Source organism: Alligator mississippiensis, chromosome 14 (assembly GCF_030867095.1).
Source record: "Alligator mississippiensis isolate rAllMis1 chromosome 14, rAllMis1, whole genome shotgun sequence".
Classification (NCBI taxonomy): Eukaryota; Metazoa; Chordata; order Crocodylia; family Alligatoridae; genus Alligator; species Alligator mississippiensis.
This window is the reverse complement of record NC_081837.1, coordinates 41,289,340-41,307,763: the sequence shown is the minus strand read 5'-3', so window position 1 is coordinate 41,307,763 and position 18,424 is coordinate 41,289,340. Positions and strand designations below refer to the sequence as shown.

At 48.2% G+C, this 18,424-nt stretch overlaps 1 protein-coding gene across 3 annotated transcripts in view; it reads left to right on the top strand.

Moving 5' to 3' along the window:
* The window catches only part of SLC26A9 (solute carrier family 26 member 9), a 57,655-nt gene that overhangs the window by 19,332 nt on the left and 19,899 nt on the right, over positions 1-18,424 (top strand). Inside the window, exons 1-8 of one of the 3 annotated variants that reach the window (XM_019477342.2) lie at positions 181-269; positions 10,994-11,136; positions 13,923-14,062; positions 14,740-14,850; positions 15,169-15,344; positions 16,342-16,506; positions 17,022-17,174; positions 17,581-17,663. In XM_019477342.2, the coding sequence (XP_019332887.1) occupies positions 11,012-11,136; positions 13,923-14,062; positions 14,740-14,850; positions 15,169-15,344; positions 16,342-16,506; positions 17,022-17,174; positions 17,581-17,663 (953 nt within the window). In that variant the 5' untranslated portion in view covers positions 181-269; positions 10,994-11,011. Of the gene's footprint in view, positions 1-180; positions 276-10,993; positions 11,137-13,922; positions 14,063-14,739; positions 14,851-15,168; positions 15,345-16,341; positions 16,507-17,021; positions 17,175-17,580; positions 17,664-18,424 lie in introns of those variants that run through there. The other 2 variants (XM_006267811.4, XM_019477343.2) reach the window with 2 other exon arrangements.

The window sequence follows — 18,424 nt, the reverse complement described above, 5'->3', positions numbered from 1 at the left end:
GACAAAAAAGAGAGCTGTCCCTCTTCAGATCTTTCCTTATCTCCACCTGCTATCTCCTGGGCTTAGCTTGGGTGTACTTACTTCTCCACAAGCCAATCAGATGCCAAGCACAGCCCTCAGTCCCCTTGACTGAGGTGATTTATAAATGACTCACTGGCTTATTTGAGCACAGTCTCTGCACACCTCCTCAGAAGCAACTCTCTGCATTGGGTTTCTTGACACATTTGCAGCTCACCTAGCAGAATCAGCCCTTTCTTCTCTCCAGCAAGGTGAAGGTAAACCCTGCTCCCAACAATCGGGCTCTTTGTTTGGTGGGCGTGGGGGATTTGCACTCTGGTTGCACAGCCCCTGGGTGTGAGTTTCAGGAGCTGGAGAACTGGTGTGGGGCTTTTAAAATTTTTTTTGTTGTTGTTGCTGTTTTTTATTTTTTCGCAGAGGGGATTTACAAGAGCAGATTTGCTGAGGAATTAGCGACAACAATGATCAAGGGGCTTGATTTATGGGGGAAGGTTGCAGAAGCCAAATAATGGGAATTCATTATTATTGGAATAAAGCCTGCTGTTCTTACTCAGGCACATTCCCACTGAGATCAGGGGGTGTTTGCCTGGGAAGGGAAAGTTAAGAGCCATGACAGACCCATTGGTCCTGGTCCGATATGATCATCCAGGCTTCCCCTTGCTGCATAGGGGGCTTTGAGGACAGGTCCCTGCACCAAGGAGTTTACTACATAAATCAGAGGTATGGAGGCTGCATAGTGTGGCTAAGTGATGTGCGAAAGGAGTGTCTATATATTTGTGCGTGTGTATGCGGGGCATATAAAATCATAGTCCAGTCTAGCTCAGCAAAGAGAGGGAGGAATTCTTTAGGATAAAACCCACAGGGGTTTGTGGAGGGAGTCCGGAGAAGAAAACTTAGGCTAAAAATCAAAAGGTGCTTTCAAGCTTGTTAGCCTGGAAGAGAGTGTGCAAGCCCTCTCATTTGTGCTGCTTGGGACTGGGAGACCTACGCTGGACAGAGCCCTAAGCAAAGTGACCCCAGGGAACAGCCCTGCCCTGCACTGTCCCCAAAAGGTGCTTACATCTTCACGGACCATGGTCAGCAAGACAAGGTTGTGGGGAAGGTACCTATGCCTCCAGATAAACCCTATGTGCAGCTGCTAGGTACACAGGTAGGAAGCACTGGGGCTTGCTCTTTGCCTGGCTTAGTGCTTGAGGTGGCTCCGTCTGCTATTGGGTGCTTGGCAAAAAATGCTTTCAAGAGCTAAGTGGGCAGGACTGGGCTGGGAGGGGAAGGATCCCGAGGGGAATCTCTGCCTAGGTTCATATGCTTAGGGCTAGGGAAATGCTCTCCTCTGCCCTTGCCTTTTGGGGAGGACAAGCTGTGTGACCCACAAGGTGTTTTTCCTTCTCTGGCATCAGGGTAGGGAGCGTGTGCCTTGGAGAGCTCTCAGCAGGCAGCCTGGATAAGAGCTTTCTCAGGCGGTGCAGGAATGCTGCAGTCTGCAAACTTGCTAATTCCTCAGACTTTCCATTGCCCATGTGCTCTCCAAAGGGCAGCAGCGAGATCAGTGCTCCAGGTACACGTAGCTGCTCTGGGTGCTGGGCAGGCCCATTTTACACTTTACTAAGTCCATTTTCAGCCCTTTTCCCCATGGGCTGCAAAGACACTGCATCTCTAACAGTGGTGAAGGGATGGGGAGCAGGACAGACATCTTTCCCAGGGCCAAATGCTGATGCTGTTGCAGTCCTTACAGTGTCCTTACTGTGTTTAAACTCTGTTTGCCAAGGGGCTGTGAGCCTTATCCCAGGTGCAGTTCTGACTGCCCTCAGTGGTCTTGGCTCTCCATTGGGATCCAAGCCAGGCTGGTGCTAGGGGTCTCCTCATTTTGGTGGGCTAATGAGAAGGAATTTGTGGGCACCAAACTGGAGCTCTGCAGTGAAGCCAGCCTGCCAGGATCATTTTGTCTTCCAGGGGGTTCCTGCAAGGGGTGGTTCCCCCACTCTCCCCCTGCCGTTCCTGCTCCTACTTGCCCAACAGGAGGCTCACTGCCTTCTTCTCCCCCCCTCCACTTCCCTTGCACTATGCCAGCACTTCTCCCCTCCCCCCCGATGAAACTGGGACTAGATGCAGGGGTGGGGCTGAGAGCAAGCAAGTTATTTACACAAATCTAAGAAAGACTGGGCCAAATTCTTGTCTCATTTGCACAAGCGTCAATCCATCATAAATCCGTAGAGCGCAACAGGGATAGTCTGCATTTACACCCAGGTGAGTGAGGCCAGAATTTGGGCCTTGGAGTACAAGCATTTTATCTAATAGCCTCCCTCTGAACCAAATGCTTTGGGTTCCCCTGCAGGCAGCCGGCCTGCCGCCCGTCTCGGTACGGTTACCAAGCGCGGAGCTCGTTCGGTTAGAAACTCCTGTGAAGTGGTACATCAAACATTGGCACTGGCCCAACAGCGTTGGAGTGAGAGTGCAGCACCCGAGCTGCTGCCTGGTGCCTGCTTGGGTCTTGTTAGAAAGGACCATCTGCCTTCTGGAAATCACCTATTAATGCTGCCAACTCTTTCATCTGCACCAAAATAAAACACTGATTCAAAGCCTGGCTGCTGGGACAAGCACAGGGACGGGGCTCTTCAGTTTGGGCTGGAGAAGCCGGGGCTGATTTGTGAAAGTATGAGTTACAGGGGGGTGACATGGGGGACAAGGGTGTAGGGAACCCCTCCTCTTCTTTTGCAGCCTGATTGCCTAGCTCAGGCAACCTGAGATAGTCTACCTGTGCGCTGCCACATACTCCTCTCTCCATCCGTCCATCCGTCTCATGGCTTTACTAGGTTTCAACTTATGTAAGCTCGTGTCTCTCTGACTCAATTAGTCCCGGAGGTGCCACCCTGCCCTACCTTCTTCACCACAGAATCTGAGCACCTGCTATATAAAATCAATCAATCAATGTCAAGAACTAAATTTCCTGGTGGACTTTGCTATTTTTTGAAGAAAAATCTCCACCCGCTTCATAGCCATATTATCTGGGTTTTTCAAGTCACCCTTACACTGGTACTCCTAGGGCCATGTTTCTGAAGCATTCAGTGTCCAGCCTCTCCCCCTGTTAGCTGTGGAAGGGCTGGCTGTTGATCCCAAAGGTACATCTAGACAGAGTAAGACAGTGCCCTGTAGAAGTAGCCCACACTAGCTCTGTATGTACTGACGCTGGCACTGGTACTGGTACTGGAAGCACTTTAGCCACATTAATGCATTGCTGCGGCTGGGCTAATATACCCTGCTAGTCAGCACAGCTCATTCGCCCACAGCAGCTCTACCTTAAGGCAGTTACAAGGCTTCCAGTGCCAGAGCAACCACAGGCAGGGCGACTGCCGGGTATCTCTGTAGGGAGCGTGAGGCTGAAGTTGGTTCCTTAATCCCATTTCCTTATTCCCAATTCCCAGTTCCTTATTCCCAGTTCATGGTTCCTTTTTCAAAGCTAACCTTTACATAATTAGAGGTTGTTAGTAATGAATTAGACATGAGAAAAAGTTAGAATTCTGTTAAAAATGTAGATTTACTAATAAAACTGTAAAATGGTATCATCTCTCAAGTACATAGCCCTAAATAAGGACCTGAGATTAGGCTGGGATTATGGGGTAAAGGTCACCCCAATGATGAAATTCAAAGTCTTGAGCATGTCTAATTCATTACTAACCATCTCTAATTATGTAAAGATTAGCCTTGAAAAAGGAATCAGGAACCGGGAATAAGAAACCGGGAACAAGGAAGGCAAGGTTCCTTGTCTGCGTACGTCCTTAGACCAACACGGCTACAACCAAAAACCCTGGGAATAAGGAACCAAACTCAGCCTCATGCAGGATGCTGCCTTGCACTCCATAGATATAACTCAAAATGTACTCCATACTGTCTGGTTTTCTTTCTTTTTTTTTAAAGCCTAAATATATTAGTAAAGGGGATGATTTTTTCCTGACATAATTATAGCCGGTAGAACCATACCACAGACCCATTGTTAGATCCTTTACACCCATATAGCTTATTTTTCTTGTGAAATAAGGTACAGAATGAGATGTAGTAGTCTGAGTATGTCTACACTGCTGTAACTACACCTGATCTGGGGTGGCTGCCTTAACTGTGCTGGTGAGGTTGTGTGTGTACCATGCCCAGTATAAAGAGGCCCTGATCCTGCCCAAGTCCTCTAGATGGTACTAGCACACAAATAACATAGCAAGGAATATGAGGCAGGTGGATGGAGTGAGTTAGGTCAATACTCCACAGTTTGGGGGAATTATGGAGCATTCTTTTGCAACCACGTAAAGCAGAGACCTTCTTCCCCAATCCAATGCTATGCTACAAGAAACAGAAGGGAGGTGAAGGATGAGGGCACGGTGTAGGAGGGCTGAGGTGGGCTTTAATTGGCAGGAAAGAATTCACAACAAGGGGAGTGGCAATAGGAGCTAAGCACCGGTCCCTCAGCTCTGTGAATCTACACCATCCTATTGGCTTCAGTGAAGCAGCACCAATTTACCCCAGCTGAGGATCCAGACCTCAGGCTTATCTGTTGAACAACTGCAAGGAACCTTCCTCGGACCTGGGGCCTGTGACTTCTGCATCAGCCTTCCCCAAACCCGGCTCTCTGCCACCTCATTTCCATGACACAAAAGGAAAGTGGCAAGTAACCCAAAGTGATTTCAGCAGGCTGGGCGTTATATAAAGTCTTTCCACAGTCATGCTGGCCACTCCAGAGTCCCACATGTGAGGAAGCATCACCAGGGGCTCATCTGGAGAGAGGAATTAGCTCCTTGCCTGCTCTTGGGGCTTCCAAGGCTTGTGCACAGCAATGCTGGCTCTGGCAGAGTTGGTATTAAGACTCACCCACACCCATGCCCCCTGCCTTCCAGCTGTGCTTATATCATTGCTTCGTGAGGTTCCTACTGGACCACGGGAGGGAGTAGATCTCAGTGAACTGGTGCAGTTGCAGAGCTTGTGGTTACTCATTCAGGCAGACAGAAAACATTGGCATTGCCAGTTCAGAGGAACAGGAGCGATAGACCTGGCTTGGGCGTTGCAGTCACACCTTTAACACCTCTGCTTGGCTTAGGATGTGCACAGAGGTGTCACGAGTGCCACTGCTTGTTGTCACACTGCCTCAGCAAGTGGAGGCAGAGGCAGGTATACAAGATTAATCTGGAGCTGGGAAGGGACCAGAGCTTGACCTTAGTTTGACATAAGAATTCAAGGAGAAAACGTGAAAGAGAAAAAAAGATGGGAGATAATCACGTGTTAAAAGACACAGGTAAATGATTGGCATTTTTCCTTAAAACAACTTCACTTCACCCCATCGGGAGCTCCCCTGGAGGCATAGATCTTTCTTGGGGTGGGGTGAATTTGGCCCTTGGTGTTAAACACAATATGATCAGACAGTTTGCAAATAAAATTGATTTCCCCATGTATGGATTCATGCTCCCTGCTCTGAAGCATCCCCCTTGCCTAGACTCACCAGCATGAGACAGTGTTTTCCTGCTGTCAAGTCCTATCAACACTGAGTGAAACTCAATGTGACTTTCCTCTTCCCAGACACGGCTATCAGCAGCGATAAAAGCCCAGCAATTGTGTCAGCAATATGCGCGCCAAGAAAAAACTTTATGCTTGGCACACGTGGGATGTCTTGAATTTGGCAGGGCACAAAGCAGCCCCTAGGGAGCTGCCTGGGCACTCAGCTGATACTGCTTGTATGACCTTATGGGATACTTTATCTCACCTTTTCCGTATCCTTGGAGCAGAATAGTTTTGCCTCAGACCTTTGTTTGCTCATAGCTCTACGTCATGGTTTAAAGATTCGGAGTGCTCCTTTGTTTTTCAAAGTCTAGGGCCAAATTATTGCCAGGTTGCTCATCACTTAGAGCCAAGGCCTTATTTCTCAGCACACAGCAGCTCCCACAGAGGCAGGGATGACTGGTCAGAAAGGCTCAGCCCCACTGCCCTACCTGATTTTCAATCCTGAAAATCCAGTCCCTTATTTGAGTGCCTGCATATGGAAGCTGGCCGCAAGTAAACAAAGTAGTGTGTGGCAGCGCTACGGTTTTCTCCTGCCTTTCTGCTACGGTTCCCACAGACCGGCTGCACTGTCTCTGCTAGGCATCATGCTTTATTCTAGCGCTAAACCACATGCCCAGTTCACCCCCATCTTTTTCCAGCAGCTCCAGGACAGCTGGCTTCACCTTTTGTTCACCGTGCAGTCACATGGCTGCTGCTCTTTAGCTCTGAAATCTCAAAGGTTTAACCCGCTGTTTGATCTAGGGCAAGGCCATTGATAAGCCAACTCAAGAACTTGACTCGGTCCAAGATGCTGACATCATCAGCCTGTTTGTTTAAGATGGAGTTTAATCCTATGGATATTTTCTCCCTTATGCTTGCCTTGTTTATTATTTCTCCTGTTTGCCAGCACTTTCGCTCAGCGGGAAGAACTTCATTAAAGGGCTGTGATATAACTAACTAATGCAGTCCCTCTGAGGGCAGGCATGTTACTTGGTGAGCAACAGGATTGAGAAATGAAGCTAGGAGAGGGTTAGAGTCTCACGTGCCTGAAACTCAAGCCAGGATCATCGAGACTAGAGTCCTTTGGCTCCACTTGTGTTTTACAGGGATCAGCAGGGGGCTGGGGAGCTGAAGCAAGCCCCAGCTGGGGTAACTGGGAATCTCAGTGAAGCCAGAAAGTACTATCCAGGAAAAACTATGGGTGAGGTGGAGGGGTGCTGAGAATTCAGAGGGACCCTGGGTGGGTAGGACAGGGCTGGAAAGCTGGAGCAAACCTGTGGGTCGGGGCACTGCAGCAGACTCAGATTGCAATGAGAATCTAGAGCAAGGCTGGAAGTGGGGGGTGGAAGTTTCTGAAGTCAGTCCTGGAGGGAGTGAAAAAAGAGTTTGGAATAAGCCAAAAAGGAACTGAGAGTCCTGCCTAAGACCAAGGCCTGGGGCAAGCATTGATGGTGTTTAGCATGATCCTGAGCCAGATTTCAATCTTAATAGGAAAAAACAACAGAGCCCATGCCAGCCAGAATGCTGACCTCTGGTCAGCACTGCCGTGAATAAGCAATGATGCCCCCAGGGAGGAGCTCTTACTGGTTGCCTGACACCTTGTCCTATCACCTGAGCCAGGTGTGGTCCACGCTAAGATGGGTGACTTGCCAAGGATGGCCTGAGTTGTGCGGAAAGCCTTGCTCATCTGACTAAGTTAGCTCACAGCAGGGCTTGGTATTGGGAGCACATGCTCTCAGAAGAGCTGAGGCTTGGGGTGATGGGTGAAACCAAAGTCTCAGTGCCAAGTGTGATCATTAATGCTCTTGTGGCACTTGTTGCAATAGCTGGGCTGCTAGCAAACATTTGTACCCTGGCCAAGTTTCCTTCAGTGTAATTATTTTGCTGACCTATATTCCCTAGGCAGTTACAGCTGTATGCATCATGCTCCACTTCCTGCCCTGGGTTCTTGTGCTAGATTGAAGCACATAAAATCTCCCAGGCTCCAACCCAGAGGCAGCTACATTAGAAGTAAAATTACTCTTGTAGGCAAGCATTTGCAGATGACTCCCAAGTTCGAGGAAGTCAGTGGTAAAATTCCCCTTGATTTCAGTGAGGCTAAGATTTTGACTGGCAGGTACATGGCCCTATCCCTGAGGCATGCAGTGCCTGAAAGGTGAAAACCAGGAGTGATGAGAGCTCAGGACCCCTCAGGCTTAGGCTATAGGTTTGTAATGCATATGGCATGATATATTTTCACTCATGACTCTGCCAGTGACACCATTGTTTGGTCCATAAGAGAGAGCAATTGCACATAGAAATGGACCTGCAGGCCCCTGATCCCCATTTACCCATACTTCTATTAGAACTGAAAATGCTTCAGGAGCAAGGGGTGATAGGACCAGACCATATTCAATACACACTCCATGAAGGAGACAGACTCCTGGCTCATGACAGGCAGCGTGGGTAGGGCCAAATAGGTCAGGGAAATTAATGAAACAACTGCAAAATCCCCACATGCCCTTAGCCCGCTTCCTGGAAGAAAGTGCTGCAAAGAAAACAGGGGTGTCTGGTAGCTGCAGTGTAACTAAGGCTCACCAGTGCCACCTGCATCCTCAGGTCTGCTATTATAAAAATGACCCATTGTCTTTGGATAAAGCCTGGGGAAGGCACAGCTTTGGAGGCTAAGGGTGTTTGTACGTGTAATGATTTCACGATGTACACGTGACAAAAATTTTGTTTTGTGTGGCTTAATGCTGTCACACATTACACAGACGCAAGTTTTGGGGGTTTTAAATGAGTTTACATCATCTCAATGTAGTTTAGATTGCAGCGCTGTAATTTCCCTGGAGCCTGCCTGGGTTTCCAGCACCTCATGTGTCGTCCCTGCCGCCTTCTCCCACCCCCAGCGCACCCTGCCACCCTCCTGCCATCCCCCTGCACTGCCCCAGGGGCAAGCCAGCCCATTCCCAGGCAGCCCCAGGCATCCTGCTGTGTGCAAGAACCTGCTGAAGAAGGCACAAGTGGTGTGGGGCCCCAATCCTTTTTTTCAGCGTAGCCTGTCTGCCTCTTCTGTGGCTGGGAGGCAAGCTGATAAATTAATGGCACAGATTAATGACCCCCTGGCCACAGGACAGGCAGGAAGGCTCTGCCAAAAAAAAAAAAAATGAAAAAGGATGGGGGCCCTCGCTGCTTCTGCCTTCAGCAGACACCTGCGGCCACCATGACAATGACAGATATATAGTGACGGAAAAAATAAAACTCATCATTTCAATGTAGGGGGCACAGAATGCAACCCTGAGGACTAAAACTCCACCATGTGTATAACCACCCTAAGACAACAGATGCCCGTGCAAGCAAGGCACTGACAGGTGCAATACAGTAGCCTCAGCTGTGCCACCTTGGGCCAGGATCTCATGCACTCTTGGGACTGGGCTTGGAGACATCTCAAGGGACAACACTACTCTTTTTGTCTGAGCCAGTCCTGAGACAATGCCCTGGAATGCTGCTAGGAGGTGCTGTGCTGTGGAGGTGGCATCTTTTGAACCAGGCAAAAACATGGTCCAGATCAGCTCTGCACGAAAAACTTCTGCTCGTACAGCAGGGGATGATTTCTATGACATTTTTATACCAGCAACAGTCATGATGCTAGTATAGCTTCTTTCATTTGGGGATCCAATAGGACCTATCCAGGTAAAAGCTTCTTTTTGCCAGTATTGACTGTGTCTGCACCAGAAAGGTTTCTCCATGTAGCGCTGCTAGCAAATTCTTTCTAGTGCTGACGAGGTCCCATCGCTGAAGATTCCTTGTACTTGTCACAGGAGTCAGGGTATGCCATTCACAGTCTGCCCACATCACTAGCCTCTTTCCTCCCTGAAATGCCACATGGTGTCTACTTGTCTTGGTACACGCCCAGGCAGAGATAACCCTCTCTTGGCACGTGTGACCAGATTACTGGCACAGACCTACAGCCCGCAGTCAGACAAGGGGTCTGATCTCACCATTCACAAGAAAGGCTCAAAAGAGATTGCCCCCCAGAAAGAAAGCTGATGTAGAAAACACATGGACATTAAAGAAGCCCAAACTCATCTCATGACCTGAACAGTGTTATACCAGGGATGAAAAGGGACCAGAATGTTTAACAGGAGAAAATCCTGTGCATCGATCCCAGAATTTTGGTGAAATGGCTCTAAGCCAAAATCCAGGCAGTGATGTTTAGCAACAGAAAAACTATTGTTAATTTGCCTGTCACAGGCTGAGTCAAATCCAGACCCTTATATTAGGTTTCCTCTAAAACATCTGAGAAAATGGGACTGAGAGGAAAACTGCCACCTGCCTGAGTGTGGTACGATTATGTAAAGCTCACAGTTCTACAGAAAAGAATTTTCCCTGCCAAAGTCAGGACCAGTTGTGCTTCATCTCTTGAAACAATGGTCCAGGGGAAAATCTGTGTGGCTCCACTCAAGTGCCTGCAAACAGTGTCTGTTCACTCCAGGGAAGGATCTGCCCAAAATACCCAACACACACAGAGAGCTTTCAGCTATCCGTGATTCATTTCATGATAATATATGCTCCCTAAAATAGCAGCTTCTTTCCCACCACCTCCTCTATTTGTGGACTGGACAATGACATACTTAAATAAATACCAGACAAAAATAGCTTTCTTAATTTTTGTTTCATCCCTGTCCACTTCCTCCCTCCATCCCCAACTCATCCAGTCATAATGGGTATCCCCTTTCCTCTGATGGGACTGTTTATAATAGAGTCTGAGCCTTGTGGTATCTATTAACTTCCCCTTGTGACACCTCAGCGCCCAACAGAACTGGTCAAACAGGTCATTTTGGCGTCATTATCATTCAATTAGGTCAGCCACTGCTACATGTCTGTGTGGGACAAGAATCTTCCCAGCTCTCATGAGAAATCAGCCCATGGCAATGGTCAAGGACAAGCAGTGAGTCTAATTCCCAATGCAAAACATTAAGGATGCTGAATGTACATGGACACATAGGTGTAAGCATGTAATATGTGCTGCTGCACGTGGCCCACAGATGTACAGCCCGTGAAGCACGGCTAGCCCCACCCCACCTGGTGAAAAGGAGTCTTGGAAAAGTCAAGTGACTTGCCCATAGCTGAACAGCAAGTCACTGGCAGAGTCAGGGTTAGAACCCAGCACTTCTAGTACACACTCCAAGGTTATACTGACACAGTTATTAGCATCATTATGGAACCGATGACAAAAACCCACTTAGCCTGAGATGTGATGACCCATCCCAGAAACAAGCCACTCCTCTAGAAGCATGCCTATGAAGGAGAAGGGATGTATTTAAGGGAGGGAATAATCAATCAGGAGGAGTTCCTCAATGCTGGGATTAAAAAGGATATAACAAGTCCCATTTCCTCCTCTTGGCTAGAACCTAACTTGGTGGCCTGGCCACCACTGCTAACTCCAGTTTCTGTTTGTTTTTTTTAACCTTGGAAGGATTTAAATGACACGAGGATGAACCAAACTAGGCCACGCTATGTCATCGACCGTCCTGCCTATTCTGTTGGGGTCTTTGATGAGGAGTTTGAGAAGAAAAACAGAAGTTACCCACTGGGAGAAAAACTGAAAAACCTTTTCAGGTAATATTAAAAGCTATAGACACTCTCTGGAGTATGCTATCATGTCAAGGATGGATCAGCATTTAGGCTTTTCTTATGATCTGTATGTTTTGTGGGAAATAAACAAATTTGCCAAAAAACAGATATTTTAAGGCAATAAATGTTCTCCTGTGGCAGTGGTGCTCAACATTGTGGCTTTGTGGACTGGATGAGTGGCTTGGGGCTGGGGTCAGCATGTGAGCTAGTCCCAGCATGGGGTCGCAGGGGGTTAGCATGCAGGTGGCTATGCATGGCCATAGGGTGACTGTATGCGCTGGCCTGATCTAGCTTGTGGGACTGTATCATCTGGCAGATGAAAGCTATGATAACTAATGCTGCCAAATTTCTGGACCCGTGGGGAGCTCCACGGGCCAGATGACACAGCCCCATGGGCCAGATTGTGAGCACTGCTATTCTTTGGTATTTACAATCCAGGTATTGCAGCCTTGTGCTGGGACCAGGCACCTAAAAAGGAGATGGACCAGAAAGTGACTATGAGGAGGGAGAGTTTTTAAAGGCATAAAGAGTGGTTAGGCAAACAATTCCAGCCAAAAGTCAGGAGGAACCAGTAGCTTAACTACCATTTATACCTTTGGAAATCTTCCCCCGAATCCTCAGATTCTTGATGGATACAAGTTGATAAAGAAACACCAAGTAGTACTGCAAATTGAGACATAATGGCCGGTTCTATTGCATGAGCTGAAACAGATGCAAGATTAAACAACCTGCATGACTAGTACAAGTAAATTAGCTTTTTGCTCTTCTTTAGGAATCAGAAAATGCTATAGATGACATAAGTAAGGCTATGTGTACTATTTTTTAAAGACTTTGTAGGCAACATTCCCTTAGTTAGTTGTCTGATTGCGAAATAAATACCGAGAGTTTGCCAGAAAAGAAAGAATGATCCTGGAAATTACTGTCTTGGAAATGGAGCTTCAGCTCCAATTCCCCTCCCTACAAGAGGCACAAATATTGCGAAAGACAAAAAGTGAAGGTTATCAGAGAGATAAGCAAATCTGCCATGTGGTAATAAGGAGGAAACTTTCTCTGGCCACAGAAACGTGGTGGCTTTATTTGCTGCTGAGTATCCATGAAACTTTAACTTCATTTTTGATTGGATTTTGGATGAACATTTCTGCTGGTTCTCAATTTTCTGTTTGGGTCAGCCCTCCCTGACCTTCACCCAGTCAGGTGCTAGAAGGGAGCCAGGACCTTGATTCTTACTTATGTGAAGGCAGAGTTTTCCAGCTTTGACAGTATAAAGGAACCTTAAAATTGTCTGAGATGTCCTCGCAGGAATATCCACTGTATCTGGGGGTCTCTCCTGCTGGCATCTGGGGGTCTCTCATAGTCACCAGAATGGATCCAGAGAGTGGCTGAGCACATGGCCAAAATGGCTATTCTGTACGTCCCCGGCCATATTGTAGGCCAGCCTTATGTATGCTCTAATAGATGGGGCTGGACAGGAGCCTGGAAGGTCCCAGAATACAGGCAAAGCAAAGTGGGCTTCAAGCTACTTGAGCTCTCCCTGAGCTTACATACAGTTCTGCCCCCAGACCATAGCCCTCAGCCCCACGCAGGAGTGCAATAGCTAGGCATCAGGACCTGGAAATTGTTAGCTAGCTGAGCACTGGTATTTTGAGTGGACAGGTGCTGCAGAGTGCCATGGGAGGCACTCTCTGGGCTTTGCAGACTTGAAGATGCAAGCTTCCAAGCTGAAACCTCAGGGTCCCTGTGTTGGTTTCAGATCTGGGTGGCATCCAGGTTCCTGTGAATGCTCTTTTAAGTGGAGAGAGTCACTGAACAAGCCAAAGGAAGAGCTGCTTTCTATCATGCTTCCCTTAAACACAAAGCAGCATTGCACAGAGTTAAAAAACATAATCTCAGCTACTGGAGATTAAGGCCAGCCCAGTGATGAATATATCTCCCTGGTTTTGTAGTCTGATCGAAAAGGAAATGGTGTTTACAGTTTTTAATCCACATAATCGGTCTACACAGCATGCCATAGAACCAGAAAAGATGAAAGCTAGTCTGACCTCCTAATACTGATCTACATGTATATAGGAAACGTCTTTCTTTTTCAAATATCTAAAAGCATGGAGGTACAAGAAGGTTAAATGACTGCTCAAAGCCTTATAATCAAAGTGGGAATAAGACTCCTGTGTCCCAGCCTGTTCTAACCACTAGAGACTGATAACAGCTGAGATTTTTTAGCAGCGACGGGAGTTAGATTCAGATCAGGTATGCGTCTAAATCCGCTGGACTGCTTTGGAAACCTTATGTCTTCTTTTCAGAAACAGGAAGACAATCTAACCATATACTGAGGCTTAGACACTAATCCCAGTAATCCACTTTCCTTTTCCAACATGTGTCACGCTCATTCCGTGCTGAATAGAGGTGTTCCCTGAAGAACCTCTCCCTACGTACCGCTAGTTGAAGCAGAATTGAACAAATGTTTTAAAAACTGACCTAGGACCAATCTTGACCCAGCTGCCTTTCCTCCAGAGTTTGAGGCTGGTTTGGATAAATGCTTCTGGTTCTCTCTCTCCTCTGCATGGTTAACAACTGCGTTACAGCTAAGCCCAAAGGGTCTGTGCATCTTTGCCGTGCTCCTTGTGTCAACATCGAAACCAGGGTGTAAAACACTACTGCATCAGATGAGTGGCACGTTAAACCTGCCTAAAAGACCCAGGACCATGGTCATGGACAGAGGAGAGCTGCATCCTGGGTAGCTCCTCTTTCTGAATTCATGTCTCTTTCTCCTCTAGATGTTCATCATCCAGATGCAAAGTCATCCTCTATAGTCTGTTCCCCATACTCGTCTGGCTCCCCAAATACAAAATCAAGGACTACATTCTGCCCGATGTTCTTGGCGGGCTCAGCGCAGGGACAATCCAAGTGCCACAAGGTGAGAAGATGTTCCCTTTCTCTGTCATTTGGGCATGGTGTAGCAGCTTCCCCCACAAGCAGTGATGAGAAGGTACTACGGCTTCTTATCAAGCTGCAGTATACCATGGCATCTGACAATTCAAGGGCCTCGCTCTGATCAAGTCCTTACACGATCGATTTCATCCCTTAGGCTTGGCATTATTGGGAGTAGCAAAATGTCAGTTTATCAGCAGGCTATGCTTTCTTTCCCCTCACACCTGGCTCTTCCTTGTTTCCCTGTAGGACCTTTCTTCCTCTCCTCATGGGTCCCTCTCATCACAGGATCACATCCTTCTCCCATATCTGGAGAGAGTTAGTAGTAAACTGCACTTGCCACAGTGCCTTGGCAGGACTGACTCAGCAGCTTGGTGGAGGTTTCTAAGTCCCACTAACAGGATGAGTTAGCGGGGGTCCTGCCTCTGTATTCAGGATTGTAGATCCAGCTGCCTGGTTGTATCCGCATACTCCATTACAGTCTCTGGTGGACTTTCTGGCTTCTTCTCCTGCAGCACCTAGTCACCGTCAGAGACAAGCTACTGGACTTGACCGGCCTACTGCTCTGATCTAGCAGGACCAGCCCCAGGGAACACAGATTTACTTTAACTACCGCTGAATGATCTGATCTGATCTGAAGTCAATGTCACTTGTATTTTTCAGGCATGGCCTTTGCACTACTGGCCAATCTCCCTCCTGTCAATGGGCTCTACTCCTCCTTCTTCCCCTTGATAACGTACTTCATCCTTGGTGGCATCCACCAAATGGTCCCAGGTAAGTTCCCCTTTTCCAGTGCTGGATTTGAATGCACTCCAAATCCATCTGTTGGTCAAGGGCAGTTCCCCTGGCTCTGCCAGATCCCCAGGGACAGTGCTATTTATCAGGTCTGCTCCCTGGGGCATTAGAAAACATACCCGATTCCTGGTGCTTGCCATATAGCATCACGGTGCCCTGATAAACTGCTGCCATTTCCCCACATAGAGATGACAGCCATGCAGGGTGGGTGATTCCTGGTAGACAGTCTAAGACACATTATGGAATGGGATGATCTGTATAAAAGTCAGTCACTGATGCTATCATTTTGGCCTGAAGGGACCTTTGCAGTCATCAGCATTATCGTTGGGAATGTCTGCCATGAGCTGGCTCCTGAGTCTGACTTCCAGTACTTTAACCATACCACCAATGAGATACATGTCAACAACACTGCCATGGAGGCAGCCAGACTGGAGATCTCAGCCACATTAGCTTGTCTGACGGCCATAATACAAGTAAGGATGCCTTTGCCTTGAATCTACTCCCTGTTTGGGTCTAGCCTAGCACCTCTGTGAGGTTAGACACTGACTGTTCCTGCAAGACAAGTGCTTGTCATCTGGGGCAGGAGATGACAGAGGCAGCATGGGCAGGAACTGGGGCTGTTTCTGAGTTGGTGGTACCTGGAGACAAAGAATTTGGAAAGGTCCCATGGTCCTGACCTGCCTGTTGTCCTGGGCAGCACTTCAAACCTGATGGACCTCTGTTCCTGCAGTCATGGGCCCCAGTGTAGGGACCTGGATAGAAAAATCCAGCCTACATAAATTTTACTGAACAGAAAAGAAAGATGCTGAGGTCTCCATTCTTTAGTCATGGTTTGCAGCTCACAATTGCTGGTCTATTTTCACTCCAAGGACATTTTGCATGGGAGTGCACATGGTGGGAGTGAATTAAACTTGTGGCAATGCCCAAGGGGAAGCCACAGGAGGCCAGTGATGTGCTAAGGACCACGGTGAGATGGTGACCATGCTGGCTTTCCCCTGCCCATATTCAGAGGGTGACTGGCTGAGCCATTCTCAGTGCAGATCCAGGATCGGGGGATGGAGCTGTCCATAGTGGCACAAAACTTCCCTGATCCTTTATGCAGAGCTAGTTGTATGTTTGAGTAATCAGAGAGCTACATAAAAGCCCAAGCACCAAAGTCACAACCAGGGATTGCACAGAGCAGCATTTCAGGCACTCCCTTGTTCTTTCCTATCCCAGGAGGAGGGTGGAGGTCAGAGAGAAGCCTCCACACGGGCTCTTTGTTCCTTTCTGGGATGAGTCTCCATGGACCAGTTACACCTGCTCTGTGCCAGGCTATACCCATGACACAGCACTAACTGGGTGCTCTACACTGGAAGAGCCAGTCTGGTACATGAAGCATCTCTCTATGAACAAGCTGAAAGATGCCCTTTGGGGCTGGATTGGTTCCAGTGGCTCCTCAAAGTGACCTGTCTGTCTGTCCATCCTTAGATTTGCCTGGGCTTTGTGCAGTTTGGCTTTGTAGCCATCTACCTCTCAGAATCTTTCATCAGGGGCTTCATGACCGCAGCAGGGCTCCAGATCCTCATCTCCGTGCTCAAGTACGTCTTCGGCTTGAAGGTCCCATCTTACACCGGGCCCCTCGCTATTGTCTACGTAAGTCATCTCTCTGGGGCATGAAGCTTCTTGCTGCACCTTGACCCAGCACTGAGCATGCTGCCAGTGCTATGCAAACCACGACTGAATGGTGATAGAAGCAGGGGGCTGAGCACGTGCCTGACTGTGTTGCTCCCAGCTCCCTCTGCTTGTACCAAGGGGGACGTGGGCTACTGATGCACTGCTTAAAAACACAATTCATACTTAGCCCTTGGCTGACAGCTCCGAATTATAGGTCACTGTAGACTTAAGGGGGTTGAGCATTTCAGAAGGAATATGAATCCTCCTGTGCTGGGGTAGGCACCTATCTCTAATTAGTTAGGGACCATAAAACCTTCTCAGCAGGCAGCTTATTCTATCTCTGGGATGTCTTGCACCTTCTGCTGATGCTTCTACTACTGGACACTTTGGTGCCTGCTCTTTATGGACATTGGTGCATTTGGCAGGGTGTTCTCTGCCTGGTCCCTGGCCCCTCTCTGTGCCTCAATGACAGCCCTCTCCTCTCTCCCCTCTAGACGTTTATCGATATTTGCAAGAACCTCCCCAAGACCAATGTGGCCTCCTTGGTCTATGCCTTGGTCAGCGCTGTGCTCCTGATTATTGTGAAAGAGCTGAACCTCAAGTACATGAAGAAGATCCGGGTGCCTATCCCAATGGAGATCATCATAGTAAGTGATGCCCAATTTCATTCATCCCTTGTTCCCAGGAAAGGAACTCACCCCCTTAGCTCCTGCCAGCCTACTCAGGAAGGTGCATCTTCAAGGCAAGCAGTGAAAGAGGCTGGATTCTAGTGCCCCCATACACTGATACCTAGTAAGGCGGGATGTTATATCCTGAGAGCCTCAGGAGAGGGGAAGCTCTCCGGGTGAACTCAGTGCTGGCATAAAAGGCCACAACTCACATGGAAGAGAGGAGACTTTTCTCCTACTTAGGACAGGATGGGCTTTGACCCCAAGCATCTTGTTCTCTACTGCAGTAAGCACTAGTATGGCCAACCTGAAATGCTAGGTGAGGGTAGTGCTGGTCATGGATCCTGCTCCTTCCATTTACTTCTCTCCTTTTTTGTCATTATAGGTTATAGTAGCCACTGCAATCTCTGGCTGCTTGGGCATGCCTGAGAAATACCACATGCCAGTAGTTGGAAAGATTAGCATGGGGTAAGTATGTGAACTGACCTGGCTCCCTCGCAAAGGGCTCCTTCCCTCTGGACCAGTGCTACTCCTGCGGTGGCTCCCTTTCTACAGTCTGTGATACAGATGCCCATGTCCCAAAGTGACAGACCATGAAGGACAATGACCCCCACAGTAGGGAATGCAGAAAGGGGGACAGTGTTTCATTACCACTTGTTTCCCCCTGTCTGCCACTCCCCCCCTGCCTTTGCTGCTTTCAGAGAGCTGCACTAATTAAAAGCACCCGGAGGGTCACGTGTATCATTGTCCCTGTGCTGAAAAATGGCAGTGGGGTGCTTTGAACTAAAGCTCATCAAACCAGCTTTAGCGTAAAGCATCCCACTGCCATTTTTCAGCACAGGGATGCTGATACCCGTGATGCTGAAGTCTGCTGGAGTGCAGTAATTACCATGCTTCAGCTAACTCGATTAACAGAGCATGCTCCGACGCGCTGTAATTACAGTGCGTCACAGCAGCTTCCCTGCACGTGTATAGGAGCCCGCAAGTTTCCAGGTGCTTTTTAAGTTACTTCCTAGACACAACTATATCCTTGTTTATTATGTCAGCACAGGAATGGTGACTTGTAATTACAGCACTGCTCACTCCAGTCTTGTGTTTGCACAGCTTCATCGTTGTAATGACATGGTGGCCTTTCACCATGCAATCTAAGCCTGGGGAAAAATCCTTTTCCTAGAGTATTGTTGAGTACTTTATAAGTGCTCAGAGAAGCCTGGGCCCTCTCCAGACAC